This window comes from Vespa crabro, chromosome 24, assembly GCF_910589235.1.
Source record: "Vespa crabro chromosome 24, iyVesCrab1.2, whole genome shotgun sequence".
NCBI classification, from domain to species: Eukaryota; Metazoa; Arthropoda; class Insecta; order Hymenoptera; family Vespidae; genus Vespa; species Vespa crabro.
In genome coordinates this window covers 158,353-175,726 of record NC_060978.1, presented here as the reverse complement: position 1 = coordinate 175,726, position 17,374 = coordinate 158,353, and the positions used below count along the sequence as shown (strand labels likewise).

Below are 17,374 nucleotides of genomic sequence, written 5' to 3'. Positions count from 1 at the left end.
AAGAGCTTTGTATTTGTTCATATATGTAATAGAACTATATTGCCAATTGAGTTGGGAAAATGCCGAAAATATTACGGTATAGGCGCACACTGTATACGCATGCGCAATAATACTCTCAATAAAAGACACCATGGATTCTAATTCACGTGCTAAAACACGTAGAAACTTTTTCTCTCTCATTTTCTCGCTGACCCTTCTTCACTTACGGAGACTGGCAATATACGAGTACTGGCAGTATAGTACTACTACATGTATGTCTTTTATCATCAAATCTCATTAGTATTATGCCGCGTTCCCACGAGGCGTGAACTTGTAAAATTTTATTAAATCCTTACCGTGTTTGAACGTAACTACGTCCGCGTGGTTTGTCCAATTTCCTATCGCAAAATATTTTCTCAGGCACGTTCAAAGCAAACATGCACGATACAATGTTCCACGAGAAAATGTTTATTTATCAATAATACAACAAAGATACAGCAAAAATGTAATGAAATACGTTTGATTCCTAAGAGCACTTGAAACACGTCCGCTCCGGTCGAGATCCACGAAGAAAAGAAGAAAACAAGGAAACCCAGACAAGAAGAAAACGCAGGAATCAAGAAAACGCAGAAAACAAGAAAACGCAGGAAACAATAAAAACGCAGGAAACAAGAAAGTGCTGGTCCTTTACTTCTTTTGTTTGGGCCTGGGCGTATTCGTGTTAAATTACTTTCGGTCGAAGCTATGCTCATGTGTTCGTCCTAGGGATTTTTTAATGCCAACAAATCACGAACGTTAATCAAAGCTGTCGTGTTCATTTTAGTATTTTATTCAAACTTAGTGGAAAGTGCGAACGATTCACAGAAAAATTTTTAATTCGCTATAATGAAAGCAACTGAAGAATATCGTTCAGTTTTAATACACGCTTTAAAATATTACAAGAAAATATCAATAAAATATTGGGAATTGTAACGAAATTCGAACAATCACATAACCAATTGTTTTATGATATATGACTTGTTATTTAATACACAATATAATATTAATATCAATTATAACGTTAGATGTTCCCATGTAACGCTCTTACATATTTATATTGTCCTGGTGTATATTTGTTGTTTAATGATGGAACCTTTTGAATTTCCTAACTAAATGGCGCTTTGATCATCGCAGATGTTAACTTGAGGTCTTGTTTCTCCTTAAATAGGGAATATAATACAACCAATCCCGATCCAGTAATTTGAGAATTAAATATCTAGATTATGATTTGTGTAATTTTTGAACACAATAAACAAGGAAATGATAAATTAAGGTCACGGGAGAACTCTTTTCTTTTGATAAAGACAATATTGGGTATAGGTTAAAGTGAATTACTTGGGTTCTGTTAATACGAGTTTTTGTTCGTTTTAGAAACGTAAAATAAAAAATTGTAGCGCATGTCACGAGGCGATATTGCAGTATAAGAATCATGGCGCAGGCGATGGTAGGCATCGAAAACGGATCTAGCCATCACATGGCATTTTATCAAAAAGATATTGAAGAAGATCTATTGTTCTTTACAAATATAGATGAAGCTACAAAAATATGGTTAAATACTTTGCATGATATGTGGAAATTATGTAAGCATAATAAATTAAAATGTTCATTATATATTTAGTTTCTTTCTGTAAAGTGGACATTTTTAGGGAAAAAATGTGAAGGAGTTACCAAAACATTATTTGATTATTTTGATACTGCTCCAAATCCTTATCTAAGTACTTTGAGGATCCTAGTAAATACAATAGATTTTAAACATGCAAAAATAGGATCATCTCTTGCCTTTACAGGTTTGTATATTTAGCATAATTATTATTTCTACAGCGACTGACGTTAATGAATTTCAATTTTGTTTAAATTTATATATATTTTTTATCTTATTGATAAAACTGAAATTTTTTTTTATATATATATGTATATATGTATATATGTATATATATATATATATATATATATATATATATGTATGCATATATTTAAAACTATACTACTTCTGGTATCTTTATTTTAAAAGAAGGTTGATGCATCTATTAAATCGTAGTTATAGAAGAATTTTCAAATTGGTTAGTACCTCGAAAGGATAGCTATAAAGAATGTTTGGTTCCTGATCTCAAAATAGCAGCTTTTAAATTGCTCAATCGTCAAAAAAATATGCAACTAATTAAAATGGTCTCAGTTACATATGATTTTATTGAACATAAAGAATTGTTTTTGCAAATGATTCAGGTACGCAAATGATTTATAAATAAAATTTTTCAGGTTTTTATGAATGATTTATGAATAAAATGTATCATCCATCTTTTTAGAACATAATCAATGAAAAAAGGTATAAAGAAGCAGCACAATATGCAACTATGTTAAGATTGCAAATGTGTTATACCGATCCGGAAATATTATTACTGCCTCTTATCTTACAAAATAAATTAGCAGTCGTAGAAGATTTTTTATTTGAATATCCAAATATACAGAAAATATTGGTAACGTACTTGGATAATTTAGTGGCACTAGGAAAAAATATGGATAATAAATTAGAACAATATATCGAGTAAGTTTATATCACTTTTATGTATAGTAGTTAATAATAGTGTACCAATCAATTTCATGACAAGTATTACGGACAAGTAAGCGATCGTTTTCGCATGCTCAGAAAGGCATGGCTCTCAATTTGTAATCTTACTTAAAGTCATGCATATTGAAAAATCAATATTTATGTGAATTGAGAATCACATGTAGCTCATAGTTAGCTTACAGCTAAGTTCTATAGATTGTGCCACTAAATATATTTCTAGATTGATTGTTACATTTCAAAAATATATGAACATTTCTAGTATATATTTATATATTTTTTTCTTTTTCTTTTTTTTTTTTTTTTTTTTTTTTTCTATATGATAGAATTAACAGAAAGGGAATCTTTTACTGGCATGAAATTGACTGGTTGTCTATTATTGCTGCTATACATATTAATCTATACATGATTTGGTATTCAATGTATAAATAATTGTAGAACAAATAATATACCAGATGTAAAAATTGGAACAATACAAATACGACCAATGACAAAATTAATAGCGCGTTTTGCTAAGCTATATAATCTTCCACCAGAATTGTGTCCAAACTTAAATCGAAGACGGAATGAAGGTGCATTACAATTTCTTATTCATAAGCGATATGGTGACGGAAGTTTAAGTAAGTTAATATCTGTAGTATCTTTTATTTTTTAGTTTATTTGTAACTAACTAGTAACTTCTAAATAACTCTTATGTATAACATATATTTTATGCGCATATATGTTTAATATGTAGATACTGAAAGTTGGAGAGAAATGATAAGGGAAGCTGTAGGACATGACATACAATTACAGTTAGAAACTGTCAAATCATTATCTATGGTAGGTGAGACAAAAGAAGGCTTATATTGGGCTAAAACATTTAATATTCCTAAAGAACAATGGCCATGGGCAATCTCTTTTCAAGCAGAACAGTATTCTGATGGTAAAGTATTTGCAGTTTTAATGTTATTATGTAATTAATTAATTAATTAATTGTTACATCTGTGCCTGTAACATATTACATTTTAATATTTAGAAATAAATGTGGGCGCTTCTACTAGCAAAGAGGAAAATTGGAATCACGAAGATAGTTCAATATGTTATCATACTTTAAAATTACCTAGAGATACCATTAAGCTTATAGATAGTCCAAGATTGTTTGAAGAATTTCTTGATAATGGTTTAAGAGGAATTCAAATTGTTGGTATTGATTCTGAGTGGAAACCAACTTTTGGTATATAAATGCACTTTTTGTTTCAAGATATACAGAAACATATAAATCTATTTAAAATTATTTTTAAAGAAATATTTTTTTAGGTACTAAAAAGACCCAATTGGCTCTAATACAAATAGCAACAGAGACAAATGTGTATATACTAGATGTTATTACTATAGGAAATCAGCATGAACATCTTTGGTCAGAATTCAACTTACTATTATTCGAAAATAAACATATCTTAAAACTTGGTAAGAATACTAATTCTTGTTTTGTTTATACTTGATGTACAACATAGTCATAATGTACATATACAATTAATAATGTATATGTTTATTGATGCTACTTGTATTATACTTTTAAAGTAATATATCTAGTCGGATAGCTTCAGTCCTCATCAATCTCAATTGCAATATTGACGGCCGAGGTAGTGGGTCGCCTTTCTTTTTAAAGTTATCATTCTATAAACTCTACATAGTAGCTACACTCGTTTCACTTATTTCAGTTTTATATATTGGCTCGATTGCTATGAGTACCCATATTTTAACATCAAAAAATTTTTACATTCCACATAAAAATTATATGTAAAATTTGAATGAAATTGGTTTGGCCATTCCATTCATTTTCAACATAAAAATATTTATACTCAAATGAGAGCCATTTTGAAAATGTTCAAACAATCAGTCTGAAATATTAAATAACATTTTCCACATTGATGCACAAAATGTGTATAACATTTGTTTATGTTTAGTTAAGTCAATTTTTTATTATAATCAAAATCAAAGGTTACACATAAATACTTGGAAAATAATGTGATTCGTACAGAACATCAAACAGAATTGAAAAATTACATTTCCATCAAAAGTTATAATGAAACGACGCTTTTCCTAGTGATAATTTTATATGTCTCTTACTTTCTGTGATCATGTTTACAACAGTTAATAAGAAAACAAATTAATATCTGAAATTATATACAATATAATATTTATACGAAATATGTTTTTGTTGTAGGTTTTGGAATAGCCAACGACATATTGATGATACGCGATTATATACCAGCTATTTCAAATATTAAAGTTAATGGACAGGGTTGTATAGACGTATTATTTTTATGGAGGAAGCTAGTAGAAGGATACAATTTTCAATTTCCTTATAAAGGTGATCAAAATTTTACAAGTGAAAGTTTGAGCAAGTTGGTTGAATTATGCCTTGGATCAAGATTAAATAAATCAGATCAGTTTTCCAATTGGGAACAACGACCACTAAGGGAAAGTCAAATAATATATGCTGGTTAGTAATACGCCTTCTTCAATTCATTTTCTTATATTACTTTTTTGAATCACACTTGTTATAATATTAACAATGTGTATAATGACAGCATTGGATGCTTATTGTCTTTTGGAGATATATACAACTTTAGCTCAAGAATGTGAACATACAGATATACCATTTCAAGATATTTGTGCAGAGATACAACACATTCCACATAGACATTTCAAAAAAACTCCAAAAAAATATCTAGATAGAGTAGGTATATAAAACTAGCAAAATATAGAATTATTAACAATATAAGAGAATTGTTTAGTCATACGTTTAAATTGTTAATAGTCAAATGCAAAAATGCAATCAACATTATCTAGCGAGAAAAATAATTTCCAAAATGGTAATAATTCAAAACAATTTAAGAAAGTTCTACAAACATATCACAATTCTTCAAACCGTAAAAATTTCACTAAGCAAGAAAATAAACAAAAGCAATATCAATTATATCCACAAAATCCTTCTGGCCCTATACCAGCGCACAGTTGGCGTGCTGTATGTGATTCAATGTTGGGAGGTTTAGCAAGCAAATTACGTATGTGTGGATGTGATTGCTTATATGTATTATTTGATAAAGGAGGAGAACAATCTGCTAAATTAGCAGTACATGAAAATAGAATTCTACTTACACAAAGAGTAAGATCTTATGTTGATAATATTTTATATAAATTATTTATAATATTTATAGTTTAATTAATAATTTGTAGTTTACACAGTATCTGCCATTAGAAAATTGTTATAAAGTTATTTCAAGTACACCTAATGAACAATTGCGTGAAGTTTTAAGTCATTTTTCTGTGATTGTTACACAAAAGGATATATTAAGTCGATGTCAATTTTGCAATTTTGATGAATTTGTTGAAGTTCCAAAAGCTTTAATGGATGAACTTGTTAGAAGGTTTGTATATATAAGTTAATAAAAATAACTATACATTTATTTTCATAATATTAAAAATTAACATATTAAAAATTATTGAATTATCAATAAAAAAAATTATTTTTAATTTTTAGTTTTATAAATATAACAAAGCATGAATTTCACAATAATGAACTTGATCAGCCTTTGTCTGCTGCAAGTCAATACCCTGAAGATCTTGAAGAGGTCAATAAAATTTATTTTAAGGATCATTTTACTAAACAAAACCAAAACCGTACATGGCATCTTAGTACAGGTACTTTAGATGTTAAAACGTGTACAACTAAATATCATATGCGAGTACAAATTGATAAAGTTCCATTGAACATATTGAGAAAAATATTGTTATTTTACGTCTGTGAACACTGTGGAAATATATATTGGGATGGAATACATTTGGAGCAAATTCTTAACGGCGCTATTCAAGACTTGATTATTAAGGAATAAATAGCATATATGTTTAAATGTGATAGACTCTCGAAGAATGCTTGAGGACTAATATGAAGCACAAATCAAAATTGTCCTTATCGGTTAACAACTTCGAGCCAACGATAAGTAATTGTTCCTAGTATTTACAGCGCCGATTGTATAGACGCTTAACTGTCACTGGTACCCTGATTCAAGTATATTGTTTATATGTGAAAAAAAAAAGAGAACAATACTGTCACATAGAAATATACCGTTACCGTTCTTCCTCGCGTTTATAAATCGTTTTAATATGAATGAATGTTTTACTTCCATTTTTTTTTTATTATGTATAATTGCACCTTTGTCTTTAAAGACCCCAGTTTTATCATTACTGATTAATCAGTTACTGCAATAGTGTAAGAATTGAAAATATGAAGTGTTGAATAGATTATAATAATATAACTCATATGCAAATATATGTTGTACTTCTGTGTTATTGAAGAATTTGTAATATATTTGAAGGATATTATTTGAAAAATTCTAATGACTACTGTTTAATAGTAATCGTTATTTATTCTATTATTCTCCACAATTTACATGTTATAAATTGGTGCAATAAGTATCTTTACAATAGGTCATACTGGGGTCTTGAATACGACATAGGATAAAGAAATGCTTTATTAAGAGAAATATTGTAGTTACATATATAATGTAATTGCTCATAAACACTTTTTTTAATCTTATGTAATAAAATAACTAAATAGGGCATATAAGAAATTCTATATGCGCATTCTTGTGTCTTTGTATGTTAAACAATACTTTCTTCTAATTTGTTATTAGATAATGTAAATTTATTGAAGTACAAGGTAATGTGATTTTGATTTATAACACAAAATATATTTTAGTTACTGAAATAATATATAGTGTATTGTACATGTATTGTACAAATTCAACGTGTATTTATATTTTTCATCGATTAAAAAAAAATTAAAGTGCGATAAAAAATTTGGAATGTACTTTATATTGTTCATAGAGTTATTGTACCCTAATAATTTTTTAAGTTTTTGAATCTGTTAAAATTGTAAATTTAAATTTATGTTATGTGAAACATGTTTACAATACTGATAATAATTACAACAATGTAATCATCATTTATAGAAATATAATTATTCTTTTTACTTTGTAATGAAGACAAGAAATACTGACAAAAATATTGACTATTTCCTTACATTATTTTAATGAAAAACCGTATTAATTATTTATTAATTTTATTATAATTTATTAAACGTATATTTTATTGTTTTTAACACAATACATGAGTATTTATAACAATGTTACAATTTATATTATGTTGATGTTGGATTTACAGTATTTGATTCGTCGATTTGATGAGATATGACAAATTCAGCTAGTTCAACAAGATTTTTTTTCTCATACGGTGGTGGACCAATTAACTTTTCTACATCATCATAATTTAATGTTTCCTTTTCTATCAAAGCTTCAGCTATCTGAATAATCATATAATAGATTATTTTATTATATATCATAAATTGCATTAACAAAAAGAAACTTATGAAAGCCTTACTTTCTCCAATTTGTCTCTATTATCAACTATTATTTGTTGTGCTTTTTCATATGCTTCTGCTATTAATCGTCGCGCTTCAGCATCCATTAGATTTCCTAATTGTTTACTATATGGTTTCTTAGTTCTCTGTAAGAGATAAATAAACGATAAGAATATTATAGAAATAGATAATAATATAAAATTAATTATTTTGAAAGATATGTTTGGAGCTGAATATATATATATATGTATATATATATACTTGACTAGTCGATTCTTCATCAAAGGACAGTAAACCCAAAGTAGGACACATTCCATACTGCTGTATTTGAAGATATGCAAGTTTTGTTACTTTTTCTAGATCATTTTGAGCTCCAGTTGTTATTTGATTAAAAATTAGATTTTCTGCTGCACGACCACCTAGCATCATACACATTTTTTCATGGAGTTCTTCTTTACTTTGAAGTTTGTGATCACTTTCGGTGTATTGAGCAAAACCTAAACTTAAATTAGTTCTAGGTACAATAGTCACTTTAAGAAGAGCATCGGTATATTTTAATAACCATCCTACTAATGCATGTCCAGCTTCATGATAAGCAATAACACGTTTCATGGATGGTGTTACTGTACTAGTTATTTTTTTTGTACCGCCTATTGTCCTATCTATTGCGTACATAAGGTCAGAACCTTCAACGATCTTTTTTTTGTGTCTCGCAGCATGTAATGCAGCTTCATTAGATACATTTGCAATATCGGCACCTGTCAGTTTATTATGTGCATAAACATTATTACAATATTTAATAGATAAATGATTATTAAAAAATGTATCCCTATTTATTAAATATGTAAGAATGAATTATGTAAGAATGAATTATACCATACCAGTAAATCCAGGTGTTAGGTAAGATAAATAATGAGAATATTTAGACGCATCTTCTTGCAAAGCAATCTTTTTTAAATGATATTCGAAGATTTGTTTTCTTTCTTCCAATGTGGGTAAATCTATTAAAATGTGCCTATCAAATCTGCCAGGTCTAAGCAATGCTTTATCTAAAACTTCTGCTCTATTGGTGGAGGCTAAAACAATGATATTCTCTTTCGATATCATTCCATCCATTTCTACTAAAAGCTGATTTAGAGTACGTTCAGATTCATCATTAGCAGAATGAACTGAAGATTCTGAACGTTTTCTACCAATTGCATCGATTTCATCAATATATATGATACTAGGTGCTCTGTAAACATATTCAAGAATATTATTATAATGAAAATATGAATAAATTATATTATGAAACCTATATAAAATGTTAGCAAATGATAGTGTTTTGTTTTGTGTAGTATTCACAAATATGATCTTATATATGACATTTATTATAAGTTAGTTATACCTTTTCTTTCCTTCTTTAAATAAATCTCTGACACGCGCAGCACCTAATCCACCAAGTACTTCGATAAATTCAGATCCATTCATAGATAAAAATGGTACATTTGCCTCTGTTGCAACTGCTTTTGCTAATAGTGTTTTACCACAGCCTGGTGGTCCTAACAATAAAGCACCTGAAAATAATTTGGATCAGTGAAAGTTTTGATTTACAATTGTATATTCATTTCTTCTTATTACGTTACATGTACACACACACACACACACACACACACACACACACACACACACACACACACACACACACACACACACACACACACACACACACACACACACACACACATATATATATATATATATATATATATATATATATATATATATATATATATATTATAAGCAACATTTTAAATAAATATTTACCTTTAGGTACTTTAGCTCCAAGAGTTTGATATCGTTCAGGTTGTTTTAAATAGTCCACAAATTCCATAACTTCTATTTTAGCTTCCTTTAGACCTGCAACGTCCTCAAAGCGTACACCTTTGCCATGTTTCATTGATGGTTCGACCAATGTAAAATTTGCACTTTTCAATTTACTCATAAATGGTTTAAAATTAGTAATAACAGACGTTTTACTGAATAACGCATATAGAAAGAGAATAAGACTCATGAATCTCAGTATTTGCATTATGCGTTCTGAATTTCGATTATAAATCACTGATATTTCATTTTCTTAAAAACATATGTAAAATTAATATTCGCTCAGTAAATTATAATATTAAGTATGTACACATAATTGAAATCATTATTGATAAATTAGGTATGAATTTATATATCTTACCTTTTTTTATACCCAGCTTTCTCTCCTCTTTCCTTAATTTTTCTTCTATTTGGTCAATATTTGGAATATGCATAGTATATGTACGGAAGAGTAATTTTTGTCCTTTAATAATTGCTTCTGGATAAAGATTTATTTTTACCACATTAGTTGATGGATACACTATAAGCTCCTCCACTTCCCCTTTTGCTAACATTTCTTGTACAAATTCTTGCCAAGAAACATTTGCTGTGGACTATTTATATTTTTATAAAGTATTTATTATGATTAGTGTTATCTATTTTTTAAGCGATATAAAAACAAGAAATATATATTTTAAATAAACTATGTTTAGTAAAGTATTTATTAGTAAAGTATTTAATACTAACTTCTTTGGGAATCAATAGAAAATGTTTTCCAATAAAATATAGAAATCCTAGTACTGTACCAATTTTCAAAATACTCAGTATTATGTATTTTACAGGATCTGAGTCATTATTTTTTGATGATTTGTTATTATCTTCTTCTTTATTATGTGAAGAACTTGTACTAAAATTTCTGTAGCTTAATAATTTACATTGATTATTAGAATAATCTAGCAGTGTCGATTGTATTATGCCACATTTTTTATTCGCTTTATTTACTATCTAAAATCAAAATTACTTTCATTATTTATATTATTTTATTGTTTAATAGAAAATCATAACGATACTTACATGATGTCTTTCTAAAACTGGTAATCTTCTCAATTTAATATTCCCATTAGCATTTATATATCTGAGGTTAAAAATTGTATTAATTCCATGTTTAAAGACAATATCATGTCTCGATGACAAATTTATTATTTTGTATGGTATAAAATAATGTCGATTCGAACATTTTCTTAAATTTTGCATCTTTTCTTTATTTTATATTTAACTGTCATGTGCATCGGTTGATGAAAGCAATAGTGAACAATGCGTAAGAGTACTCGGTAACTCGGTAACTTTGTAGACGTGACATCACATGTGACTGTACGGAATATATACGTAATTATAATGCGTTTTTATATATCGTAATCTTTATCTATTAAAGAATACACATTTTACGTCTAACAATTACACATGAAATAAAAGAATTGACATTTATTAATTGGATTTACGAGACTTATTTAAAAATTATACATAACGATTGATGAGATAACATGTAAACAAGTGTTCTTAATACATGTACCTATACACATAAGTAACAATTAAAATAATGATCACTCTATCGAAAACGGTCGACTTCCATTTTTATTCAAATGTTAGAATAATATTTATAATGGCTCAAAATGTATCTATACGAAAAAAATATTTGATAATTCTCGTAGAAATTTCGAGAAAATTATCGATTATAAAATTGTTTTATTTGAAAATTCAAAAACATTTTTTTAATTAACTTAAAAGTTAAAATAATCTCTTTTGAAAAAATTTTGATTCTCGACATTTATTTCTATATTAAATCGTTCTTATATCATTGTCGTCATATTATTTCATATTTTTTTCTACGCCGGTAATTATTTTACATCGGATAATATTGTTTTGTTATCAAACAAGTAGTCCGGTAAGTTTATTCGCATAAAAATGTTTAATAATTTATTTAATATTTATAGTTCTTTTATGGAATTATCATTAGATTTAACATAAATTTCGATCGCATGTCTGCATTTTGAAGCATTTTAAACATTGAATAAAAAATAATTAAATCTCGATAAAATAAATTAAACTCGAATAAATTATTTTCGTAAGTTTCTTCCGACGATACTATCAATTTGTTATTTTACCATTGCTAGAGCGCGCTGTGTTCATTATTTTATCCGTCGATAACAAAGATATCTAACAAAATTAAAATGCTACAATAAATAGCTGCTTGCTAAATATAAACAAATAATTAAGACTGTACTGATTAAAATTGGACAAATTAACAACAACAACAACATCTACAACAACAAAAACAACAACAATAATAATAATAATTATAATAATAATTAGAAGAAAAAGAAGAAGAAGATCAACAACAACTACAATAACAATAATTAAAATATAATAACAAACATAATAATAACAATAATCAATAATATGAACGCTCACTTTCAGCAATTATGATATTGCTAGTGATATAGATTGTTATATCTGCATTATATTAAAAAAAAAAAAAAAAAAAAAAAAAGAAATGAGAGAGAGAGGGATAGAGAGCGGACTGCGATAAGAGGAAAAGAGAGAAGAGAAACAGAAAGGTGGAAGGGAGATGTACAACGTACGTGGAGTAAGCTAACGGGAATATTTTTACCCGAGCCTGTTAACTACACTCTGTTATTTTATCTCATGTACGTAGCTTTCCCACTACTACAAGTGCGTCCCGCTGGAATATAAGTTTTAAGGCGTGTTTTGATAGCGTCGGGGCGTGTCAGTCGGGGCTTCCTACCTAATGGATCGCTGCTTTGCTCATTCGTTCATACTTTTTCAAGTACACGACTCATGATACCATGAAACTTCCTTCAACATTACGTTCCTATCAAAAAAAGAACAAAAAAAAAGAATTCTTCCTAGAAATTTTTTCTTCGTTTGTTAACAATCCAAATACAATTATATTCCAAATGAACAACATTATTTGCGATTAACCGTGGACGTATATATATATATATATATCTAACTTACTTATGTACATATGTATTTACATTATAATTATTTGACGATAATATTTTGTGTTTATTGTTAAATTCGCATTAAGAAATACGGATGGCACTAATCAGGCAATATCGATTTTAATAAAGAAAAATAATGATTGAACAATGTTGTTACTATTGCTTGTCCTAGGTATGAAACTGCGAAGCGAATTGAAATTAGAATTTGTCACGCTAGTAGTCGTGTAGTTATAATTGTCGAGTAATGGTGTCTTCTACTCATCGAAAGCACGTCGAAGCTCATAACATTGTAGTCCAATATATCTCATAACGCTTTAGTTCTACATATATACATATACATATACGTATACACAAACTTACCCACCCACCCATCCAACCACCCACCCACCCATCCACCCACTCACACACACACACATATATAAATACATACACACATATACATGTAAATACATACGTACGGTATGAGAATATGAGGCGACAAAATCAATTATTTTGTTAAACAACAAGCGATGTTGTGTTAGGTTTGGCAAAATAAGCAAAACAACGCAACACAGGACGGTGGCTGCGTATCGTTACGTATACGCCATTTCATTCATATATTGCCCTACTCCGACCGTTTTCGTCGTCTCTTCGTCTCGACGTTTCCATTCATCTCTTCACTACGTCATTCCAACATAGGAATTTATGTATGTACGTTGAGATTCGTTCTTTCTCGCGTTGGTACATATCTGTCTCTCTACTTGCATAATAGTTAAAAATTTTTAATATATTCGATTAAAGCAATAAACTCAGATCTCTTCTATGGTTCGAAAGCAATGTGAATAGATATACCTACATATTTTAATTTAATACGTCGATTGTTAAAGCATTAAAATTCGTTCAATTTATTTACGAACTTCATATTAAATATGCTCGTTAAACTTTGATTTATCGTGTCGTGACCGTAAGGCTTTTTTGAAAAAAAAAAAAAAAAAATATAATAAACATTAGGTGAATTAATATCTAGTCAATTATAAATAATAACAATTTTTAGAATTAAGTGAATATATATATATATATATATATATATATATATATACGTATATGTATATATTTATTTAATAATGTTAAAAAAAAAAATAATAAAAAGTAAAAAAATGTGTATGTATATAACAAATGTACGAGTTATTTTATATTATTATTTTTGAAATAGCTCTGAAAAGTATTGGATCGACATATCGATGTATATAAAGTTAACTAGGTAAACAATGTATTAACACTATGTGACAATAGGATTGTATACTGTAAACATTACGTATGTCATAATAACGTATTGTAATTGAAAGATGATATGCATAAATCTGTATATTTATTTTTTGATTTCACTATTCTACCACTGTTTACGATTTATGATAAATAAGAAATGTAAGGAAACTTTTTCTCACAGCAAATGTTTATCTTATAATATAAAACTTAATTGACAATATTTATGATAGATATTGTTATATCTCTATTCTTAATGTTTTTATAATCTCTTATTATTATATTTGTTATCAGACAATTTGTTATCAGACAATTTGTTATCAGACAAAACAAAATCAAATTTGGGATATAATGGATACCGCGGATTTTTCTAGAACGCATAGATTCTTCCGCGAGTTGTATGCTGTTTATTGTTGTATGCTTCAGCGAGTTGTATGCTGTTCATTGAAGGACGTTATCCTTTTGATAAATGGATCTATAGATATATCTAGGAATTATTCTTACTTTGCTCTCATATTCACGTTCCACGGAAAGAATGAACAGCCTTAAAAGCGAAGGTGTCTTCAATGTATGTATGTACCACTTAGATCCACTGTCATAATAGCCCTACTCTCGTGGGATCTGTCATTCGCCGACTACAATGCAACGATAACAGTTCCACCCTCTCTCTTTCTCTCTCTCTCTCTCTTTCTCTCTTTCTTTTTCTCAATGTCTCCTTTTTCTTTTTTTGGTTATGAAAAATCCGGAAAAGTAATAATTGCGATGAAAGACTGGGATGTTTTCTTTTGCAGGCGACGAAATGCACGGATCCTCGAAGATCTCGCATAGGGAGAAAAGTGGCACGTTGAGGATGAGAGAAAGTGACGTATCTTTCTCTCTCTTTCTCTCTTTTTCCAGCGCGCGCGCACACATACAGATAGAGAAAGAAAGAGGGAGAAGGAGATGGAGAGAGAGAGAGAGAGAAAGAGAAAGGAAACGAGAGGAAGAGAACCAAGAGGGAATTCGTGTTGGAATAACATTGGGTGACTGTGGTATTGTCAACCCCCATCTCTCTATTTCTTTCTGTCTTTCTCTCTCTCTCTCTCTCTCTTTCTCTCTCTTTGCTACCTTTTCACCGTTCACATCTCTCCTCTTTACTCTTCTCTCTCTCTCTCTTCGATCTGACCTATCCTAGCCAACGGCTTAGTTAGATTCTAGACCACTACGATAGAATAGACGGACCGTAGTGGCAGGAGAGATGAAACAACACGCCATTCCCACCGGCACTTTTCGTATCTCTCTCTCTCCTCTTCTATCCATTTCTATCTGTCTTTTTCTCTCTTTCTTTCTCCCTTCACTTCTCTTTCTTCCTCTCGCTCGTTCGTTCGTTCGTTCGTCCGTCCGTCCATCCGTTCGCTCTTTTCCGCTTATACTCTCTTTGCTTCCCTAAATGTAGCCAATAAAAACAACACTATAGTCACAAGAGCGAAAGAGAAGTGGGGTGATGCTGAGGCGGTGAATTATAAAAATAACAGTGCGAGACGATCGAACAATTGGCCGATTCTCGCTCGGTGACGTTTCTACAGATGGGGATGCTGCCATTGTTGCTGCACTCCGACGAATGCTTAAGCTCTCTCTCTCTCTCTCTCTCTCTCTCTCTCTCTCTCTCTCTCTATCTTTCTTTCTCTTTCTTCCTTTTTGTCTCCCGTCTCTTCGATACCCTCCCGCCTTTTTCTCACCCCTCCTACATCTCTTTCCCTTTTCACGAGGGACTTTTCAGAATTTGCATACTCGCTCCCTAGTTATATTGATATTGATACTTTCTGTCGATTTTGTCAATCTTCCTTTAACCTTTTAATTAGAAAGTAAACAAATTATAATATAGTTTTAGTATAAAGTAATTCAATATAAAGGATATTCCTTTATAAAAGTTCATTGTCTTTGTTCATTGTCTTACATATAAGAACGTACTATTGAAAATGTTTATTGAACAGATTTTAATTCATTAATCGATATTTATTAATTTTAAAGATATCAATACTTATGGGACGTGATATTGATTTTGATATCAATATCTTAACATTCACATTTGTCGATATAATTCCTATCGCGATTCTGACGCGATTCTTCAACGATTTATCTTCCTCTGTCACCTTTCTTTCTCTCTCTTTCTTTTTCTTTCTTTTTCTTCTCTCTTTCTCTCTTTCCCTTCTCCGTACCGCACACGGGCCAGTAGCCGTACGCCTACGCCGCACAGCCAAGTCAAAGAGAGATAAAATCTATAAATATGTGGGAGGCGCACGCGACCCATTCCAGTGTTTGTTCAACCAGGAATAACCTCCGTTTCTTCATCGTACGGCGAAGCCCAAGAAGAGGCTGGTTTTGTGGCTTGACGCAAGACTAATCCGGGACGAAGGCTCGTTGCCACCTCCGGAGAAAGTAGATCTATGTATCCCTGGCCATCTATTCTAACAAATTTCTTTTTTTCTTCTTCATCTTCCCCTCCTTTTTTATCCATTTACCTTTTTTTCTCTTTTTTATTTTTTTTCTTCTTTTTTTTCTTCGTTTTCTTCTTTACATCACTTTCACAACTTGATAAATTTATCGACGTTCATAATCATTTTCATGTTTTATGTTTTAATCAAATCGCGACGATCAAACGTAAAAAAGGAATATTAGCCATCTACATACTCAGTCACTTATTTACTTTTGTGGACTCATCCTTCGAGTATTTACCGATCCCACAAAGTGTTCTGGAATTCGGACAATTTGTCGGCACGTCGTATCCATCGTCCTAGTCGTTTTTCTCGGTTCTAGAGAAGACGCGATACATCGCCCTTACGGCTACGATGAACGTCGTTATTTCGACGTTCATCAGGCACGCAAGTTAGTTAGCGGTAAACACGGCTCATCAATCTTCCGAGAACATCACCGGCTTGATGTGGCATTGCTCTCTCGTACGAGAAGCCGCCGATCTAAAATACTTCCAACACGTGTATCCATTAAGCTGATGTCGGTTTAAGCCTCATTCAGGAGGAACGTAATCGTTGTGTTGTCTCTTGTCGTTGTGGCATGAACTTTACGCATTGATCGATTTAAAAAAAAATTCCATTCTTGAAATTCAAAAGTATAAGACAGTGATTTAATTATAAATATATATTGTAGATACTGTTTCAATATCTTATTTATATCATTCTCACACGATCTATATAGAATTATAGTTATACAAAATAGTTACAGATATAGACACATTATTCGAATTCATTTTAAAACTAATTGCACGATTTAGAAATGTATAAA

General features: G+C 29.9%; 2 protein-coding genes across 5 annotated transcripts; one reads left to right on the top strand and one right to left on the bottom strand.

Moving 5' to 3' along the window:
• Positions 1-120: 120 nt before the first annotated feature.
• On the top strand, positions 121-7,470 carry LOC124432153 (exonuclease mut-7 homolog). 4 transcript variants are annotated; one of them, XM_046980792.1, is made up of 14 exons: positions 121-251; positions 511-1,598; positions 1,665-1,805; positions 2,057-2,241; positions 2,322-2,560; positions 3,020-3,201; positions 3,318-3,506; positions 3,600-3,797; positions 3,881-4,030; positions 4,791-5,069; positions 5,158-5,306; positions 5,388-5,735; positions 5,816-5,997; positions 6,111-7,470. In XM_046980792.1, exons 2-14 carry the CDS (start codon positions 1,448-1,450, stop codon positions 6,460-6,462), a joined length of 2,745 nt encoding a protein of 914 aa, XP_046836748.1. In that variant the 5' UTR covers positions 121-251; positions 511-1,447; the 3' UTR covers positions 6,463-7,470. The 4 variants fall into 4 exon arrangements, with proteins under 4 accessions (XP_046836748.1, XP_046836747.1, XP_046836750.1 ...); XM_046980791.1 differs by having other exon boundaries at positions 5,807-5,997; positions 6,111-7,468; XM_046980794.1 differs by lacking the exons at positions 2,057-2,241; positions 2,322-2,560 and having other exon boundaries at positions 3,118-3,201; positions 5,807-5,997; positions 6,111-7,468.
• A 204-nt stretch (positions 7,471-7,674) lies between these two features.
• LOC124432155 (paraplegin) lies at positions 7,675-11,380 on the bottom strand. The gene is made up of 9 exons (XM_046980795.1): positions 10,905-11,380; positions 10,578-10,835; positions 10,213-10,444; positions 9,795-10,103; positions 9,376-9,544; positions 8,870-9,222; positions 8,250-8,746; positions 8,009-8,134; positions 7,675-7,931 (listed from the first exon to the last, which is right to left on the bottom strand). Exons 1-9 carry the CDS (start codon positions 11,082-11,084, stop codon positions 7,770-7,772), a joined length of 2,286 nt encoding a protein of 761 aa, XP_046836751.1. The 5' UTR covers positions 11,085-11,380; the 3' UTR covers positions 7,675-7,769.
• Between the last annotated feature and the right edge of the window lie 5,994 nt (positions 11,381-17,374).

Coding starts and splice junctions, on each gene's coding strand:
- LOC124432153 (XM_046980791.1), top strand. CDS start 1,448: ATGGCGCAGGCGATGGTAGGCATCGAAAACGGATCTAGCCATCACATG. Junction 3,798..3,880: donor TGAGTGGAAACCAACTTTTG/GTATATAAATGC, acceptor ATATTTTTTTAG/GTACTAAAAAGACCCAATTG. Junction 5,736..5,806: donor GAATTCTACTTACACAAAGA/GTAAGATCTTAT, acceptor AATAATTTGTAG/TTTACACAGTATCTGCCATT.
- LOC124432155 (XM_046980795.1), bottom strand. CDS start 11,084: ATGCAAAATTTAAGAAAATGTTCGAATCGACATTATTTTATACCATAC. Junction 10,104..10,212: donor AAAGCTGGGTATAAAAAAAG/GTAAGATATATA, acceptor TATGTTTTTAAG/AAAATGAAATATCAGTGATT. Junction 8,747..8,869: donor CCTAACACCTGGATTTACTG/GTATGGTATAAT, acceptor ATAAACTGACAG/GTGCCGATATTGCAAATGTA.